The sequence below is a fragment of the Nerophis lumbriciformis genome, linkage group LG03 (genome assembly GCF_033978685.3).
Source record: "Nerophis lumbriciformis linkage group LG03, RoL_Nlum_v2.1, whole genome shotgun sequence".
In the NCBI taxonomy this organism is placed as follows: domain Eukaryota; kingdom Metazoa; phylum Chordata; class Actinopteri; order Syngnathiformes; family Syngnathidae; genus Nerophis; species Nerophis lumbriciformis.
The window spans coordinates 20,362,501-20,377,855 of record NC_084550.2 but is presented as its reverse complement, the minus strand read 5'-3'; the positions used below and the strand labels follow the sequence as shown (position 1 = coordinate 20,377,855).

At 39.3% G+C, this 15,355-nt stretch overlaps 1 protein-coding gene across 2 annotated transcripts in view; it reads right to left on the bottom strand.

The window, feature by feature from the left end:
• Window positions 1–14,573, bottom strand: part of dis3l2 (DIS3 like 3'-5' exoribonuclease 2) — a 70,426-nt gene extending 55,853 nt beyond the window's left edge. The window contains exons 1-5 of one of the 2 annotated variants that reach the window (XM_061934987.1): window positions 14,437–14,573; window positions 8,912–9,665; window positions 8,717–8,847; window positions 1,073–1,126; window positions 842–943 (exon numbers count right to left, since the gene is read on the bottom strand). In XM_061934987.1, the coding sequence (XP_061790971.1) occupies window positions 842–943; window positions 1,073–1,126; window positions 8,717–8,847; window positions 8,912–9,650 (1,026 nt within the window). In that variant the 5' untranslated portion in view covers window positions 9,651–9,665; window positions 14,437–14,573. Of the gene's footprint in view, window positions 1–841; window positions 944–1,072; window positions 1,127–8,716; window positions 8,848–8,911; window positions 9,666–14,243; window positions 14,354–14,436 lie in introns of those variants that run through there. The other variant, XM_061934981.1, reaches the window with a different exon arrangement.
• Between the last annotated feature and the right edge of the window lie 782 nt (window positions 14,574–15,355).

Sequence of the window (15,355 nt, the reverse complement as noted above, 5' to 3'; positions counted from 1 at the left end):
CGCGGATGAGGGTGTGTCTACAGAATATATTAATTGATGAAAACTGGGCTGTCTGTACTCTCAAAGTGCATGTTGTTGCCAAATGTATTTCATATGCTGTAAACCTAGTTCATAGTTGTTAGTTTCCTTTAATGCCAAACAAACACATACCAATCGTTGGTTAGAAGGCGATCGCCGAATTCGTCCTCGCTTTCTCCCGTGTCGCTGGCTGTCGTGTCGTTTTCGTCGTTTTCGCTTGCATACGGTTCAAACCGATATGGCTCAATAGCTTCAGTTTCTTCTTCAATTTCGTTTTCGCTACCTGCCTCCACACTACAACCATCCGTTTCAATACATTCGTAATCTGTTGAATCGCTTAAGCTGCTGAAATCCGAGTCTGAATCCGAGCTAATGTCGCTATAGCTTGCTGTTCTTTCCGCCATGTTTGTTTGTGTTGGCTTCACTATGTGACGTCACAGGAAAATGGACGGGTGGTTAAAATCAGGCACGTTGAAGTTTTTTTAGGGATATAGAGTGATGGGTAAAATTTTGGAAAAAACTTTGAAAAATATAATAAGCCACTGGGAACTGATTTTTAATGGTTTTAACCATTCTGAAATTGTGATAATGTTCCCCTTTAACACAATTTAATTTAAAATATTTTATTCATTTATCCATTTCATTCATCACTTACATGCATTTTCCCTTGTTTTTTTGCATGCAAAACTAGAATTATTCTCTATCAAAGTTTTTTGTGTCAACATTGGATTTACATCGTTTCCTAAGAGAAAGAACCGTTTGTTTTCAAAGAACCCTTTAGAACGAAAACCGAGGTCCCACAATACATGAGAGTACAACTTACCTTCCACTGCTCCCGTGGTAAGACTTGCACCACAACTATGTCTCCATTTAATGCCCTGTTACGAGCTATAATCCCATCCAGAAATATATCTCGTGTGTCATCCTGTAAGCAAACACAGTCATGTTTTCTTCCAGCAATGTACTGTACACTTACTGTAATTCAGTTCGGTTTAGTTAAAACAAAATGCTTTCGATTTGACTTGGAGCAGACATTGCAGTCAAATGTACTTACAGGAGAAGGGATGAAAGCTTCATGGTACTTCTTGGGGTTGATTCGCAGTGGTCCCTGGAAGAATACGCAACAATTTAGTCATGCTGTAGAGCAGGGGTAGGGAACATATGGCTCTAGAGCCAGATGTGGCTCTTTAGATGTCTGCATCTGGCTCTCGGATAAATCTTAGCTGACATTGCTTAACACGATAAGTAATGAATAATTCCGCTGGTAATCAGTGTTAAAAATAACATTCAGAATATAAAACATTCTCATGCATTTTAATCCATCAATCCACTTTCTTCCGCACCTGTTCATTAATGGTAAGAAGTATTTTATTTATTATTGGTTAACTTCAGAATAACAATGTTATTAAAAAGAATAAGAGACTTATTATACTCTAAAAATGTTGGTCTTACTTAAAAATGCACACATTTAGTTGTATTCAGTGTTAAAAAAATACTATATGGCTCTCACGGAAATACATTTTAAAATATTTGGCTTTCAAGGCTCCCTCAGCCAAAAAGGTTCCCGACCCCTGCTGTAGAGGCCACACAATGGGCACAATTATAATAAAGCCAAAAGGCAGCTTAGTCATTTACTGAAATAGTTTTTCATATTCAACTTTTTCCTAAATTAGTTTAGTTTATTGCAACGATTTTACAAAATGATACAATCTCTTGTTCTTTAACATTGCACGTTTTCAAAAGAAATAATATTTACACTGAAAATTAATTGCCACTTTCCAAGATTTAAAATTATTTTTCTAGAAATTTCCCTCGTTTTTAGAGCTACCGATATTTACTTACTTTTAGCATGAATATTTAAATTTTTCGAGTTTAAAAATGTTAAATATGAGGGAATAACTATTCAAATAAGATATTTTGGTTTTCCCCACTAATAGAACATTTTGTTTACAGATTCCGATACTTAATTTAAGAATTTTAAAGGCCTACTGAAACCCACTACTACCGACCACGCAGCCTGATAGTTTATATATCAATGATGAAATCTTAACATTGCAACACATGCCAATACGGCCGGGTTAGCTTACTAAAGTGAAATTTTAAATTTCGCGCCGAAATATCCTGCTGAAAACGTTTCGGTATGATGACGTCAGCGCGTGACGTCACGGATTGTAGAGGACATTTTGGGACAGCATGGTGGCCAGCTATTAAGTAGTCTGTTTTCATCGCAAAATTCCACAGTATTCTGGACATCTGTGTTGGTGAATTTTTTGCAATTTGTTCAATAAACAATGGAGACAGCAAAGAAGAAAGTTGTAGGTGGAAGCGGTGTACTGCGGCCGACTGCAGCAACACAAACACAGCCGGTGTTTCATTGTTTACATTCCCGGAAGATGACAGTCAAGCTTTACCATTGGCCTGTGGAGAACTGGGACAACAGAGACTCTTACCAGGAGGACTTTGAGTTGGATACGCAGACGCGGTACTGTGAGTACGCATGCAGCTGCGGCTTCCAAACATTTGATCGCTTGCCCGTACGTGCGTGCCGCTATGTGCATGTCACGTACGTAACTTTGGGGAAATATATGTGCTGTATGAACTTTGGGGAGGTGAACGGTACTTTGGCTGTGGGATTGAGTGTGTTGTGCAGGTGTTTGAGTTGTATTGGCGGGTTATATGGACGGGAGGGGGGAGGTGTTTGTTATGCGGGATTAATTTGTGGCATATTAAATATAAGCCTGGTTGTGTTGTGGCTAATAGAGTATATATATGTCTTGTGTTTATTTACTGTTTTAGTCATTCCCAGCTGAATATCAGGTCCCACCCGCCTCTCACATCATCTTCCCTATCTGAATCGCTCCCACTGCCCTCTAGTCCTTCACTCTCACTTTCCTTATCCACGAATCTTTCATCCTCGCTCAAATTAATGGGGAAATCGTCGCTTTCTCGGTCCGAATCGCTCTCGCTGCTGGTGGCCATGATTGTAAACAATGTGCGGATGTGAGGAGCTCCACAACCTGTGACGTCACGCTACTCATCTGCTACTTCCGGTACAGGCAAGGCTTTTTTTATCAGCGACCAAAAGTTGCAAACTTTATCGTCGATGTTCTTTACTAAATCCTTTCAGCAAAAATATGGCAATATCGCGAAATGATCAAGTATGACACATAGAATGGACCTGCTATCCCTGTTTGAATAAGAAAATCGCATTTCAGTAGGCCTTTAAAATACCTGCTAATTTCCAGAAAAACAAATCTTAATTTAGGATGTCTTATCAAGTAAAATTATCTGTAAATGCAGCTAGTTCATTTCACTAGTTTTTATTATTTTGTCATATATTACTAAAAAATAAAACTTTTTTTTTTTAAAGTACAGAAAAAAAGTCAAAAAGAAAAAAAATGTTTTCGCTCGTATGACAACAAACATAATAATGCATATGATGTATAGTGGATGTAATATATTTAAAAAAAATAAAATAAAGTGTAATAATAGTAGTACCAAGAAAGAAAAAATGTTTTGCCTATGTTTATAATCATTATGAGAGACAACAACACACGTCTTTTTTTTTTTTTTGATGATAAAAAAACGCTTTCAAGCTGCAGCTAATAGGAGCCACCTATCATTTCAAACAGGCACATTCCCAGACAAAATGAAAATAGCAAAAACCGTACCAATTTATAGGACTGGTGACAAACACCAGTTTACAAACGACAGACATGTTTCTCTACTTCCACAATTTTCTAAAATGTTTGAAAAACTGTTTAACAACAGATTAGACGAATTCATAAATAAAAACGAAACACTCACAGACAACAAATACGGGGATACAGAGCCAACATTTCAACATCAATGGCATTAATCGGAATAACGGCAGAGATTACCAATGCAATAGAAAGCAAAAAATATGCTGCTGCAATCAATCAAATAATCAATCACAGTGTCTTAATAATACAATGTGTAAGGTATGGAATCAGAGGGTTGGTCTTGAACTGGGTAAGAAGCTACTTTACAACAACACGAAGCAATACGTGAAGATAGGCAAACATTTACAGAGCTAAAAATATTTAGTGGCGTAACTCAGGGATACAATACTACTCTGGCACATTTATTTCCGTTTCCATAGCAGCGCACATCTGACTTCCGACATCTACTGTGTGTTCAGACTTCCGCAAACAAAAACACGGGTGTGTCGTAATCACGGCAGACTTGGTCACGCTGCAAATCTGGAACTTTTGACCCGAGTTATGCCGAGTTTTTGGAGTGCTCAAACCAACTGGAAACGTCCCCGGCTAGCTTGACCAAACGGACAACTGTCCAATTGAGTAAGCCACTCTACTATTGTTCATTATACATGCAGCCCATCACCGTACACTACAGTACATACATGTTCGAAAAGGAGTAGGAAGAGCTTATTTAATCCTACCCCTTTTCTTTTACATAACAGTTGCTAAAACTTTTGTTCACTTCCTGTTCTCAATTTATTCACAATATACTCCATAAGTAATCACAATTGAAAATTAAAGCTGCAAGCAGCGATGGACGGGACCGACTTTGAGGGCTCATAAAATCCAAACCGGGGCGGTAATTAAAACTCTTTCATCAACTTTTAATCAGAAGGGTTCAAACTCTCTCCTGTGCTAATTTGAAGCCGACACGACAAACACGCTCAGAGGAGATAATGTTTGAAAAAAGGTGACTGTTTTTACACAACTTTTATATTGAAGGGGGAATTGCAAACTTCCTGTTGATTTGTATTGGGTGTTGTCAGTGTATGAAATATAAGTCTAAGTGAGACCTACATAGAGGTTTTTGTTTCATGTCTCTACGACATTCCTACTGGGAGTTACAGGCAGTTGTGTCTGTGTTTTCTTCCTAGGGGGCGCTAGAGCGCAATTTTGAGTTTTGGGGTTTGGTTTTTTGATTAGATAGCAATTTTCGCCAGTCCTGATGTGTGTGTCCAATTTGGTGAGTTTTGAAGCATGTTAAGGGGGTCAAATACATACGCTGTCTGGCTAGATGTTAAAGTTAAAGTTATAAAGTACCAATGATTGTCACACACACACTAGGTGTGGTGAAATGTGTCCTCTGCATTTGACCCATCCCCATGTTCACCCCCTGGGAGGTGAGGGGAGCAGTGAACAGCAGCAATGGCCGTGCCCGGGAATCATTTTTAGGTGATTTAATTTAATTTCAACCCTTGATGCTGAGTGCCAAGCAGGGTGGTAATGGGTCCCATTTTTATAGTCTTTGGTATGACTCGGCCGGGGTTCGAACTCACAACTAGGGCTGCAACTAACGATTAATTTGATAATCGATTAATCTGTCGATTATTACTTCGATTAATAATCGGATAAAAGAGACAAACTACATTTCTATCCTTTCCAGTATTTTATTGAAAAAAAAAAACCAGCATACTGGCGCCATGTTCTTTCAACTTGCCAAATAAAACAAGGAAAATGTTACAAAAATGTACACTATTGACAACCCTGCTATAGATAATAAAAAATTAAATGTGATAAATCTATCGATAAAAAGCAGAGCCTGACGACGCATGCGCGTTTATCATAGGGCTGGGCGATATATCGATATACGCGATATATCGCGGGGTTGTCTCTGTGCGATATAGAAAATGACTATATCGTGATATCGAGTATACGTTCTAACGCAGTTGCTTTTAGCTGCGGGCATTACACTACATGCTCTCCTCCTCTTTCCTGTGTCTCCTTCTCACAGACAGCAAGCGCACCTTCTTACACACGTCACATACTGTCACGTCATACGTCACATACGTATACGCCCTCCCCGAGCAGAGAGGTAGCAGCATGGCTAACGTTAGCTGTGATGCTAGCGGTAATACGAGAGAAAGAAGGTGCGAATCTGGTAACAAATGAAGGAATAATTCATTCCCAAGAAAACCAGCAGGGGGTCCATCGTCTGGCGGTGGTTTGGCTTCAAGTGGGAATATGTCGAACAGACAACCGTAATTTGTCAAGTGTGGGGCAAAAGCGTTGCAATAAAAAGTAGCATTACTGCTGTAACAAACAGTTCAGGGTGTCCCAAGTTACCAGAGTGTGTTCGGTAAGGAGGAGTTTTGTCCCTCCAGAGTTGTTGCCGTAGGGCTGTGACGTAGGGTGTGTGTGGTTGTGGAAGGAGGTGTGTGATGTTGACATTAAAGTAGCGGTGGCTACAGAACCTGCTCTAATGTCTCCCGTTTATTATTTTATTAGATAAGTACACTGTATAGGCGAACCCAGGACACTCGGCTACACTGCTAATATGTAGCATCATTTGAAAAGTCATCCGCTAGACAATGAAGAGTGCTTACGCCGCATGTCAATATTTCCGTTCGGTGCCACACGTCCACACCATCAAAATGCCGAGGCAAACATTTTCAGATCAACACCGTATGAAAAAAATAGTGATTTTTTTTTAGTTGTGATTTCCTTCTCTGCATGAAAGTTTAAAAGTAGCATATATTAATGCAGTATGAAGAAGAATGTTTTAATGTAGACACATAGAATCATCATAATGCTGTGATTATATGCATCAAGTGTTCATTCAAGGCTAAGGCAAAATATTATTAAAAAAAAGGCCATATCGCCCAGCCCTAGTTTATCATAACTCTTTCTCTCTGCCCCTCCCTCACCAATGCTGCTGCGCGCACAATTTGTTGTGTTTTTAACCTTCTTAACCCTGAACGTACATTGAAAATACACGCAACCCTAACTCAAAATGCCGGACATTTGAGGCCTTTAAGAAACTCCGCCCTGACATCCCCGCAAAAGAGGACATGTCCGGTGAAAAGAGGACGTATGGTCTCTTTTGCTAGCAGCTAACGTGCTAGGATAGACTGACCATACGTCCTCTTTTCACCGGACATGTCCTCTTTTGCGGAGCTGTCAGGGCGGAGTTTCATAAATGCCTCAAATGTCCGGCATTTTGAGTATTGTTTACACAACGTGCAGTACGCTACCGTACTTAATATGTCCGTGTGGAAACTCGTTCGGTACACTTCCGCACTTCCGAAACGAAACCCCCGTACCGAAACAGTTCGATACAAATACACGTACAGTTACACCCCTATTATTTTGATTATTGTTTCTCAGCTGTTTGTAAATGTTGCAGTTTATAAATAAAGGTTATAAAAAAAAAAATTAAAAAAAAAAAAAAACTAGCCTCAGCGCATGCGCATAGCATAGATCCAACGAATCGATGACTAAATTAATCGCCAACTATTTTTATAATCGATTTTAATCGATTAGTTGTTGCAGCCCTACTCACAACCTACCGATATCAGGTCGGACACTCAAACCCATGGGTGTCAAACTCTGGCCCGCCGTGTAATTTCATTTGGCCCTTGAGGCAATATCAAATTAACATTAGAGCTGGCCCGCCGGTATTATACAGCGGCGGTGCCACTGTAACACCGCATTCACCGCTAATACTCATACTTGCCAACCCTCCCGATTTTCAGTGCCCCTCTCGAAAGTCTCCCGGGGCAACCATTCTCCCGATTTCCACCCGGACAACAATAGTGGGGGCGTGCCTTAAAAGCACTGCCTTTAGCGTCCTCTACAACCTGTCGTCACGTCTGCTTTTCCTCCATACAAGCAGCGCGCCGGCTCCTGTCACATGATATATGCGGCTTCTACACACACATAAGTGAATGCAAGTCATACTTGATCAAACAGCCATACAGGTCACACTGAGGGTGGCCGCATAAACAACTTTAACACTGTTACAAATATGCGCCACACTGTGAAACCACACCAAACAAGAATGACAAACACATTCCGCACCGCAACACAACATAAACACAACAGAACAAATACCCAGAACCCCTTGCAGCACTAACTCTTCCGGGACGCTACAATGTACACGCCCCGCTACCACCAAACCCCGCCCCCCCAACGCCGCCCACCTGAGCCCTGACATTAATGAACTAGCATCCAAGAAAAGATGGCAGGTATCTGGCTTGGGCACATCAGATTAGATCAGTGTGTCGCAAACTGAGCAGTAAAAAGGCCTGAATGGTTGTTTTATTCATTGTTATTTTATTTTCAAATTTATTAGCCTGTGGAAAAAGTTAATGTTGATATTTACCTCAGAAGGCTGCAAATAGAAAAGAGGCATTCCATTTTTTATTTACATTTTATTTAATATACCATTGATGTTTTTTCGTTTGTTTTTTGAAAGTTGATTTTGCACTATTAAGTTATATAGGCGTGGATTGTTCCATATTCAGTGTTAAAGCAAATCAGTGTAGCAAACTGAGCAATAATTAATGTTTTATTCATAAACTTTCTCTTGCTACTTCAAGGCTTGAATGTTTGATTCATTCATTATTGTTATTTTATTTTCAAATGTATTATTAGCCTGTGGAAAACGTTTATGTTGATATTTACCTCAGAAGGCTGCAAATAGAAAAGAGGTATTACATTTTTATTTAAATCTTATTTGATATGCCATTGATATTTTTGAATTATTATTATTTGAAACTCGATTTTGCATGTCACTATAAAGTTATATAAGCCTTGCTTGTTCAATATTCAATGCAAAACTTGTTTGGGTCCCTATTAAAAGGTTAATTTGTTCAACCTTAGCCCGCGGCTTTGTTCAGTTTTAAATTTTGGCCCACTCTGTATTTGAGTTTGACACCCCTGCTCTAACCACTGAGCAGGTGGCCTGAATAAGTTACCTGAATAAGTTCTCCTCTTTTAAGGCCGTGGGAAACGTCCTCACAGGTCATATAAGGTTCAAACACTTGTTTCCTTGAGCCCCTGCATCCCCGGTTCTTATTCTTCTCTGCAGTAGAGTTGACGTTGGAAGCTGAAAGCAAATCAAAAAATGAGTTATTTCCCCTTTTAAAGCATATGTTTAAATAGAATCGTACCTGCGGGCTTTTGCGGTTTGTTCTTATCATGAGGGGACTTGGGTCTGGACTTGTGGCGGTCGCCTCCACACTTTGACACAGCGTCTTCTAGCTGCGTGGGCAGGTTGGTTTTCTTCGCCTTCTTGTCCTCTTGCTCGGGTTTGTTGGAACAGGCTTTGTTTTGGCCAGACTCCGCCGATAGGCCGGCGTCCTTGTTGGGGTCTTTGGTTTTCTTCCGCTGACGCTGGTGCTTCTTGGTGTCGTTCGGCGCTAAAGCGCTGAGCTCCTCGCCGGACTCGATGTCTCCATCTTGGCTGGTGGCGGTGTCCCTCCTCTGTCCCTTTCGCTGCTTCTCGCACACACCCGGCTTCCTTTCGCCGTCGTGCTGAGCGTTGTGCGTGCTTAGTTTCATCATGTACAAAGAGAGGGAGCTCTCGTCTCCTTTGTCTTTCGAGGAAGACGGGGAAAAGTCACCGGAGTCGGGTGCAGGACTCGGCACAAGGTCCCCTTTTTGCTGGCTCGACCGTTCGCCCTGCATGCTGAACTGCTTGTAGCTCAGCAGCACCACTTGCCCTTTGTCGTCCTTCGGGAGGGACGGCTCCTTGGCGTATTGCTCCAGGAATTTGGTGAAGGTGCTGCTGCGGTGCTGGCTCAGGAGTCTGGCGTAGGCATCTTTACATCGGGGGGGTTTGGGCTCGCTTTGGCTGCCCTTCGCGTCACGTTTTTGGTGGGCCCCCTTAGATTGCCGAGGAGAATCCATGTGGTTGACGAGTCACTGTGATGGAAAAATGAAAAAGCGATATACAGTACAGGCCAAACATTTGGACACACCTTTATTTTCATGACTATTTACATCAGGGGTGTTGAGTTGAGTTTATTTAGAACAGGGGTCCCCAACCTTTTTGAAACCAAGAGCTACTTCTTGGGTACTGATTAATGCGAAGGGCTACTAGTTTGATACACACTTAAATAAACTGCCAGAAATAGCCAATTTGCTCAATTTACCTTTAACTCTATGTTATTATTAATAATTAATGATATTTATCTTTTACGGAAGGTTTTTTGTAGAGAATAAATGATGAAAAAAACACTTAAACGGTTTAAAAGAGGAGAAAACACAAAAAAAAAATGAAAATTAAATTTTGAAACATAGTTTATCTTCAATTTCGACTCTTTAAAATTCAAAATTCAACCGAAAAAAAGAAGAGAAAAACTAGCTAATGTGAATCTTTTTGAAAAATTTAAAAAATAATTTATTGGAACATCATTAGTAATTTTTCCTGATTAACATTAATTTTAGAATTTTGATTAAATGTTTTAAATAGGTTAAAATCCAATCTGCACTTTGTTAGAATATATAACAAATTGGACCAAGCTATATTTCTAACAAAGACAAATCATTATTTCTTCTAGATTTTCCAGAACAAAAATTTTAAAAGAAAATCAAAAGACTTTGAAATAAGATTTACATTTGAGTCTACAGATTTTCTAGATTTGCCAGAATATTGTTTTTTAATTTTAATCATAATAATATTTCACAAATATTCTTTGTCGAAAAAAGCTAAAATGAAGAATTAAATTAAAATGTATTTCTTATTCTTTACAATAAAAAAAAAAAAAATACTTGAACATTGATTTAAATTGTCAGGAAAGAAGAGGAAGGAATTTAAAAGGTAAAAAGGTATATGTGTTTTAAAAATCCTAAAATAATTTTTAAGGTTGTATTTTTTCTCTAAAATTGTCTTTCTGAGAGTTATAAGAAGCAAAGTAAAATAAAATAAATGAATTTATTTAAACAAGTGAAGACCAAGTCTTTAAAATATTTTCTTGGATTTTCAAATTCTATTTGAGTTTTGTCTCTTAGAATTAAAAATGTCGAGCAAAGCGAGACCAGCTTGCTAGTAAATAAATAAATAAATGGGTTGTACTTGTATAGCGCTTTTCTACCTTCAAGGTACTCAAAGCGCTTTGACACTACTTCCACATTTACCCATCCACACACACATTCACACACTGATGGAGGGAGCTGCCATGGAAGGCGCTAACCAGCACCCATCAGGAGCAAGGGTGAAGTGTCTTGCTCAGGACACAACGGACATGACGAGGTTGGTACTAGGTGGGGATTGAACCAGGGACCCTCGGGTTGCGCACGGCCACTCTCTCCCACTGCGCCATGCCGTAGTAAATAAATACAATTTAATAAATAGAGGCAGCTCACTGGTAAGGGCTGCTATTTGAGCTATTTTTAGAACAGGCCAGCGGGCGACTCATCTGGTCCTTACGGGCGCCCTGGTGCCCGCGGGCACTGCGTTGGTGACCCCTGATTTAGAACATGCACGCATAAAACACAATATATCACAATTTCCAGTTTCTCTTTTCAACATGTTCGAAAAGGAGTCGGAAGAAGCAGAGCTTATTTAATCCTACCCCTTTTCTTTTACATAACAGTTGCTAAAACTTTTGTTCACTTCCTGTTCTCAATTTATTCACAATATACTCCATAAGTAATCACAATTGAAAATTAAAGCTGCAAGATACGATGGACGGGACCGACTTTGGGGGCTCATAAAATCGAAACCGGAGCAGTAATTAAAACTCTTTCATCAACTTTTAATCAGAAGGGTTCAATCTCTCTCCTGTGCTAATTTGAAGCCGACACGACAAACGCGCTCAGAGGAGATAATGTTTGAAAAAAGGTGAATGTTTTTACACAACTTTTGTATTGAAGGGGGAATTGCAAACTTCCTGTTGATTTTTGTTGGGTCTTGTCAGTGTATGAAATATAGGTCTAAGTGAGACCTACATAGAGGTTTTTGTTTCATGTCTCTACGACATTCCTACTGGGAGTTACAGGCAGCTTTGTCTGTGTTTTCTTCCTAGGGGGCGCTAGAGCGCAATTTTGAGTTTTGGGGTTTGGTATTTTGATTAGATAGCAATTTTCCGCAGTCCTGATGTGTGTGTCCAATTTGTTGAGTTTTGAAGCATGTTAAGGGGGTCAACTTACAGCTCAAAGAGGCGGTATAACAATAAAACGCTAGAAATACAATAGGGTCCTCGGTCCCTAATAAATAAATAAATAAATAATACCCGGTGAAGTAAGTTACATTTCATATGGTGAGATGAGTAAGATTATTTAGAACGGATGGATGGATGAGATAAATTCAGAATGTTTATCATGGTTCTTCTTCTTTGTAAACACTTTAAGTTTGAAGAGTTTCTTGAAGTGGATCATATTAGTACATTGTTTGATCTCTTTGCTTAATCCATTCCATCATTTAATTCCACATACTGATATACTGAAGGTCTTATGTGTTGTACGTGCGTACAAATGTTTTAAATTACATTTTTCTCTAAGGTTATATTTCTCCTCTATTTTTGAGAAGAATTGTTGTATATTCTTGGGTAGCAGGTTATAGTTTGCTTTGTGTATCATTTTAGCTGTTTGTCGTAAAATTTCAGTATTTTTGATTCAATAAATAAAGGGTTTGTATGTTCTCTATATCCAACATTACGTATTATTCTAACTGATCTTTTTTGTAACACCGTTAATGAATGAAGTGTACTTTTGTAGTTATTTCCCCATATTTCTACATGCTGTCAAATTCATTTTAGCTCAGGGGCCGCATGGAGGAAAATGTGGGGCGGTTATGGTATTTTTATTTTTTTTGTCATTAAAAAAATACAATCGGACTGTATCCCTGCAGACTGTATTGATATATAATGTAGGAACCAGAAATATTAATAACTGAAAGAAACAACCCTTTTGTGTGAATGAGTGTAAATGGGGGAGGGAGGTTTTTTGGGTTTGTGCACTAATCGTAAGTGTAGCTTCTGTTTTTTATGTTGATTAAATAAAAAAATTAAATAAAATAAAATTATTATTATTTTTTTATTTCTTGTGCGGGCCGGTGGTTGGGGACTACTGTTCTATCGGGTTCAGGTCAGGACTCTGTGCAGGCCAGTCAAGTTCATCCACACCAGACTCTGTTATCCATGTCTTTATGGACCTTGCTTTGTGCACAGTCATGTTGGAAGAGGAAGGGGCCCGCTCCAAACTGTTCCCACAAGGTTGGGAGCATGGAATTGTCCAAAATGTTTTGGTATCCTGGAGCATTCAAAGTTCCTTTCACTGGAACTAAGGGGCCAAGCCCAACTCCTGAAAAACAACCCCACGCCATAATTCCTCCTCCACCAAATTTCACACTCGGCACAATGCGGTCCGAAACGTACAGTTCTCCTGGCAACCTCCAAACCCCGACTGGTCCATCAGATTGCCAGATGGAAAAGTGTGATTCATCACTCCAGAGAAGGCGTCTCCACTGCTCTAGAGTCCAGTGGCGACGTGCTTTACACCACTGCATCCCACGCTTTGCATTGGACTTGGTGATGTATGGCTTAGATGCAGCTGCTCGGCCATGTAAAACCCATTCCATTCAGCTCTCTGCGTACTGTACGAGGGCTAATTGGAAGGTCACGTGAAGTTTGGAGCTCTGTAGCTCTGTCAAAATTTTTTCCAAGTGTCAAAAAGTCAATTTTTTTTCCAAGTGTCAAAAAGTCAGAATTTTTTCCTCAGTGCCAAAAAGTTGCATTTTTTTGTAAGTGCCAAAGTCGAATTTTTTTGTAAGTGCCAAAAAGTTGACATTTTTTCTAAGTGTCAAAAAGTCAGAATTTTTCCAAGTGTCAAAAAGTCGACATTTTTACACCACTGTATCCGACGCTTTGCATTGGACTTGGTGATGTATGGCTTAGATGCAGCTGTTCAGCCATGAAAACCCATTCCACGCAGCTCTCTGCGTACTGTACGTGGGCTAATTGGAAGGTCACATTAAGTTTACGTGGCCTACCACTTGGTGGCTGAGTTGCTGTTGTTCCCAAATTCTTCACTTTATAATAAAGTTGAATTTGGAATATTTAGGGGCGAGGAAATTTCACGACTGGATTTTGTCGCACAGGTGGCATCCTATGACGCTGGAAATCACTGAGAACGGCCCGGTCTTTCACACATTTGTAGAAACAGTCTCCATGCCTAAGTGCTTGATTTTATACACCTGTGGTCAGGGCCAAGTGATTAGGACACCTGATTCTCATCATTTGGATGGGTGGCCAAATACTTTTGGCAATATAGTGTATACATTTATACATGTTAAACTAGAATTCGGCCTTGTTTTTAATGACTACTTAGGCCTACTGTGCTACTGTATTTTTAATGTTAGTCATTATGGTGAAAAAAACGATTGATTTTTTTTAACCTCAAAAACGTTTAGCTCCCTTAATAGTTGGCCTATCACACTGTTGGAAAACTTTTTTGGTGTCATATATATTTAAATAATTTACATTTAATTGTTTTACGTACCTAAGAATTGTGCTACTGTCTGACACATTGAGGGTTCACCCTCTCTCTAACTAATACGCAGCAACTGAATTATTTTCTAGCGTTGTTAGACACAAAGCACACACTCGTTGTGAGAGGTATTTCCAAATGTCGTCCAAAAAAATAAACAAAAATATGAGAAATATTTGTAAAGTACTTGAATGCGGTTACGTACCCGGTTATGGAAGCAGCACGGCGAGCTCAAACAAGCTAGCTAGCGGTTTGATTGTATCGCTTCCGGTGACGTCACAAACAGTTGCGTTCAAGGTACCGTTGTTTGGTCGGAAACAGTGCATTTGCTTACGTTTAGAAGACCTTCCTCAATCGAAGTGAGTTTTCAATTCAGAGGTAGTTCGTCTAAAATATACGTTGTATACTAAATATTCACGTATTGCTCAATATGTAAAGGTTTTGCCGGCCTTTTTTAACTACGTTACGAAGTTACCAACTACAAGTAAAGTTAGCTTGACGATTTAGGTTGCATGCCGCTAGAGGGCAGCAAAGATCTGCTTGCCTGTGTGTACATATTTCTGTGTGCTGGTGTGAAAGTGTTTTTTGTTGGCGTGTATTTTTTTTTATGTTATCTTTTTTTGGAGATTATGATTCATACGCATTAATTTTCCAGGAAGCGCAGACGTGATGGAATCGATTAAGAATTAACCTTGGAGAGAGACAAGAGGAGTAAAAGTGTCCCTCGTTTATGGCGATAAAATACATTTTCTTGAAGTAAAAATCATTAATTATAAAATAAATGTTTTCATACCTCGAAAGGTAGAACGTATACATATATAAAAAAACAAAAAAACATTATGAGAGCCCTGAGACACGAAATAATGCATTTTAGTAACATTTACACTATTTTAAACCAGTATAGTAACACTTCCTGAAACTGAGCCAATCAGTGGTCACGATACTGAACAGTGGCCTTTGATTGGTTCAGTCTCCTCTAGTGGCCAATGCCACTGTGGTATTGATATTTATTTAGCCACTTGCATGCTAAAAAAATGTGTTAATTTACGACAAAAAAAGTGTAAAGTATGATTTTTTTTTTTAAACTACAGTGAAGCTGCAATATTTGAAGCGCGATGTGGCGG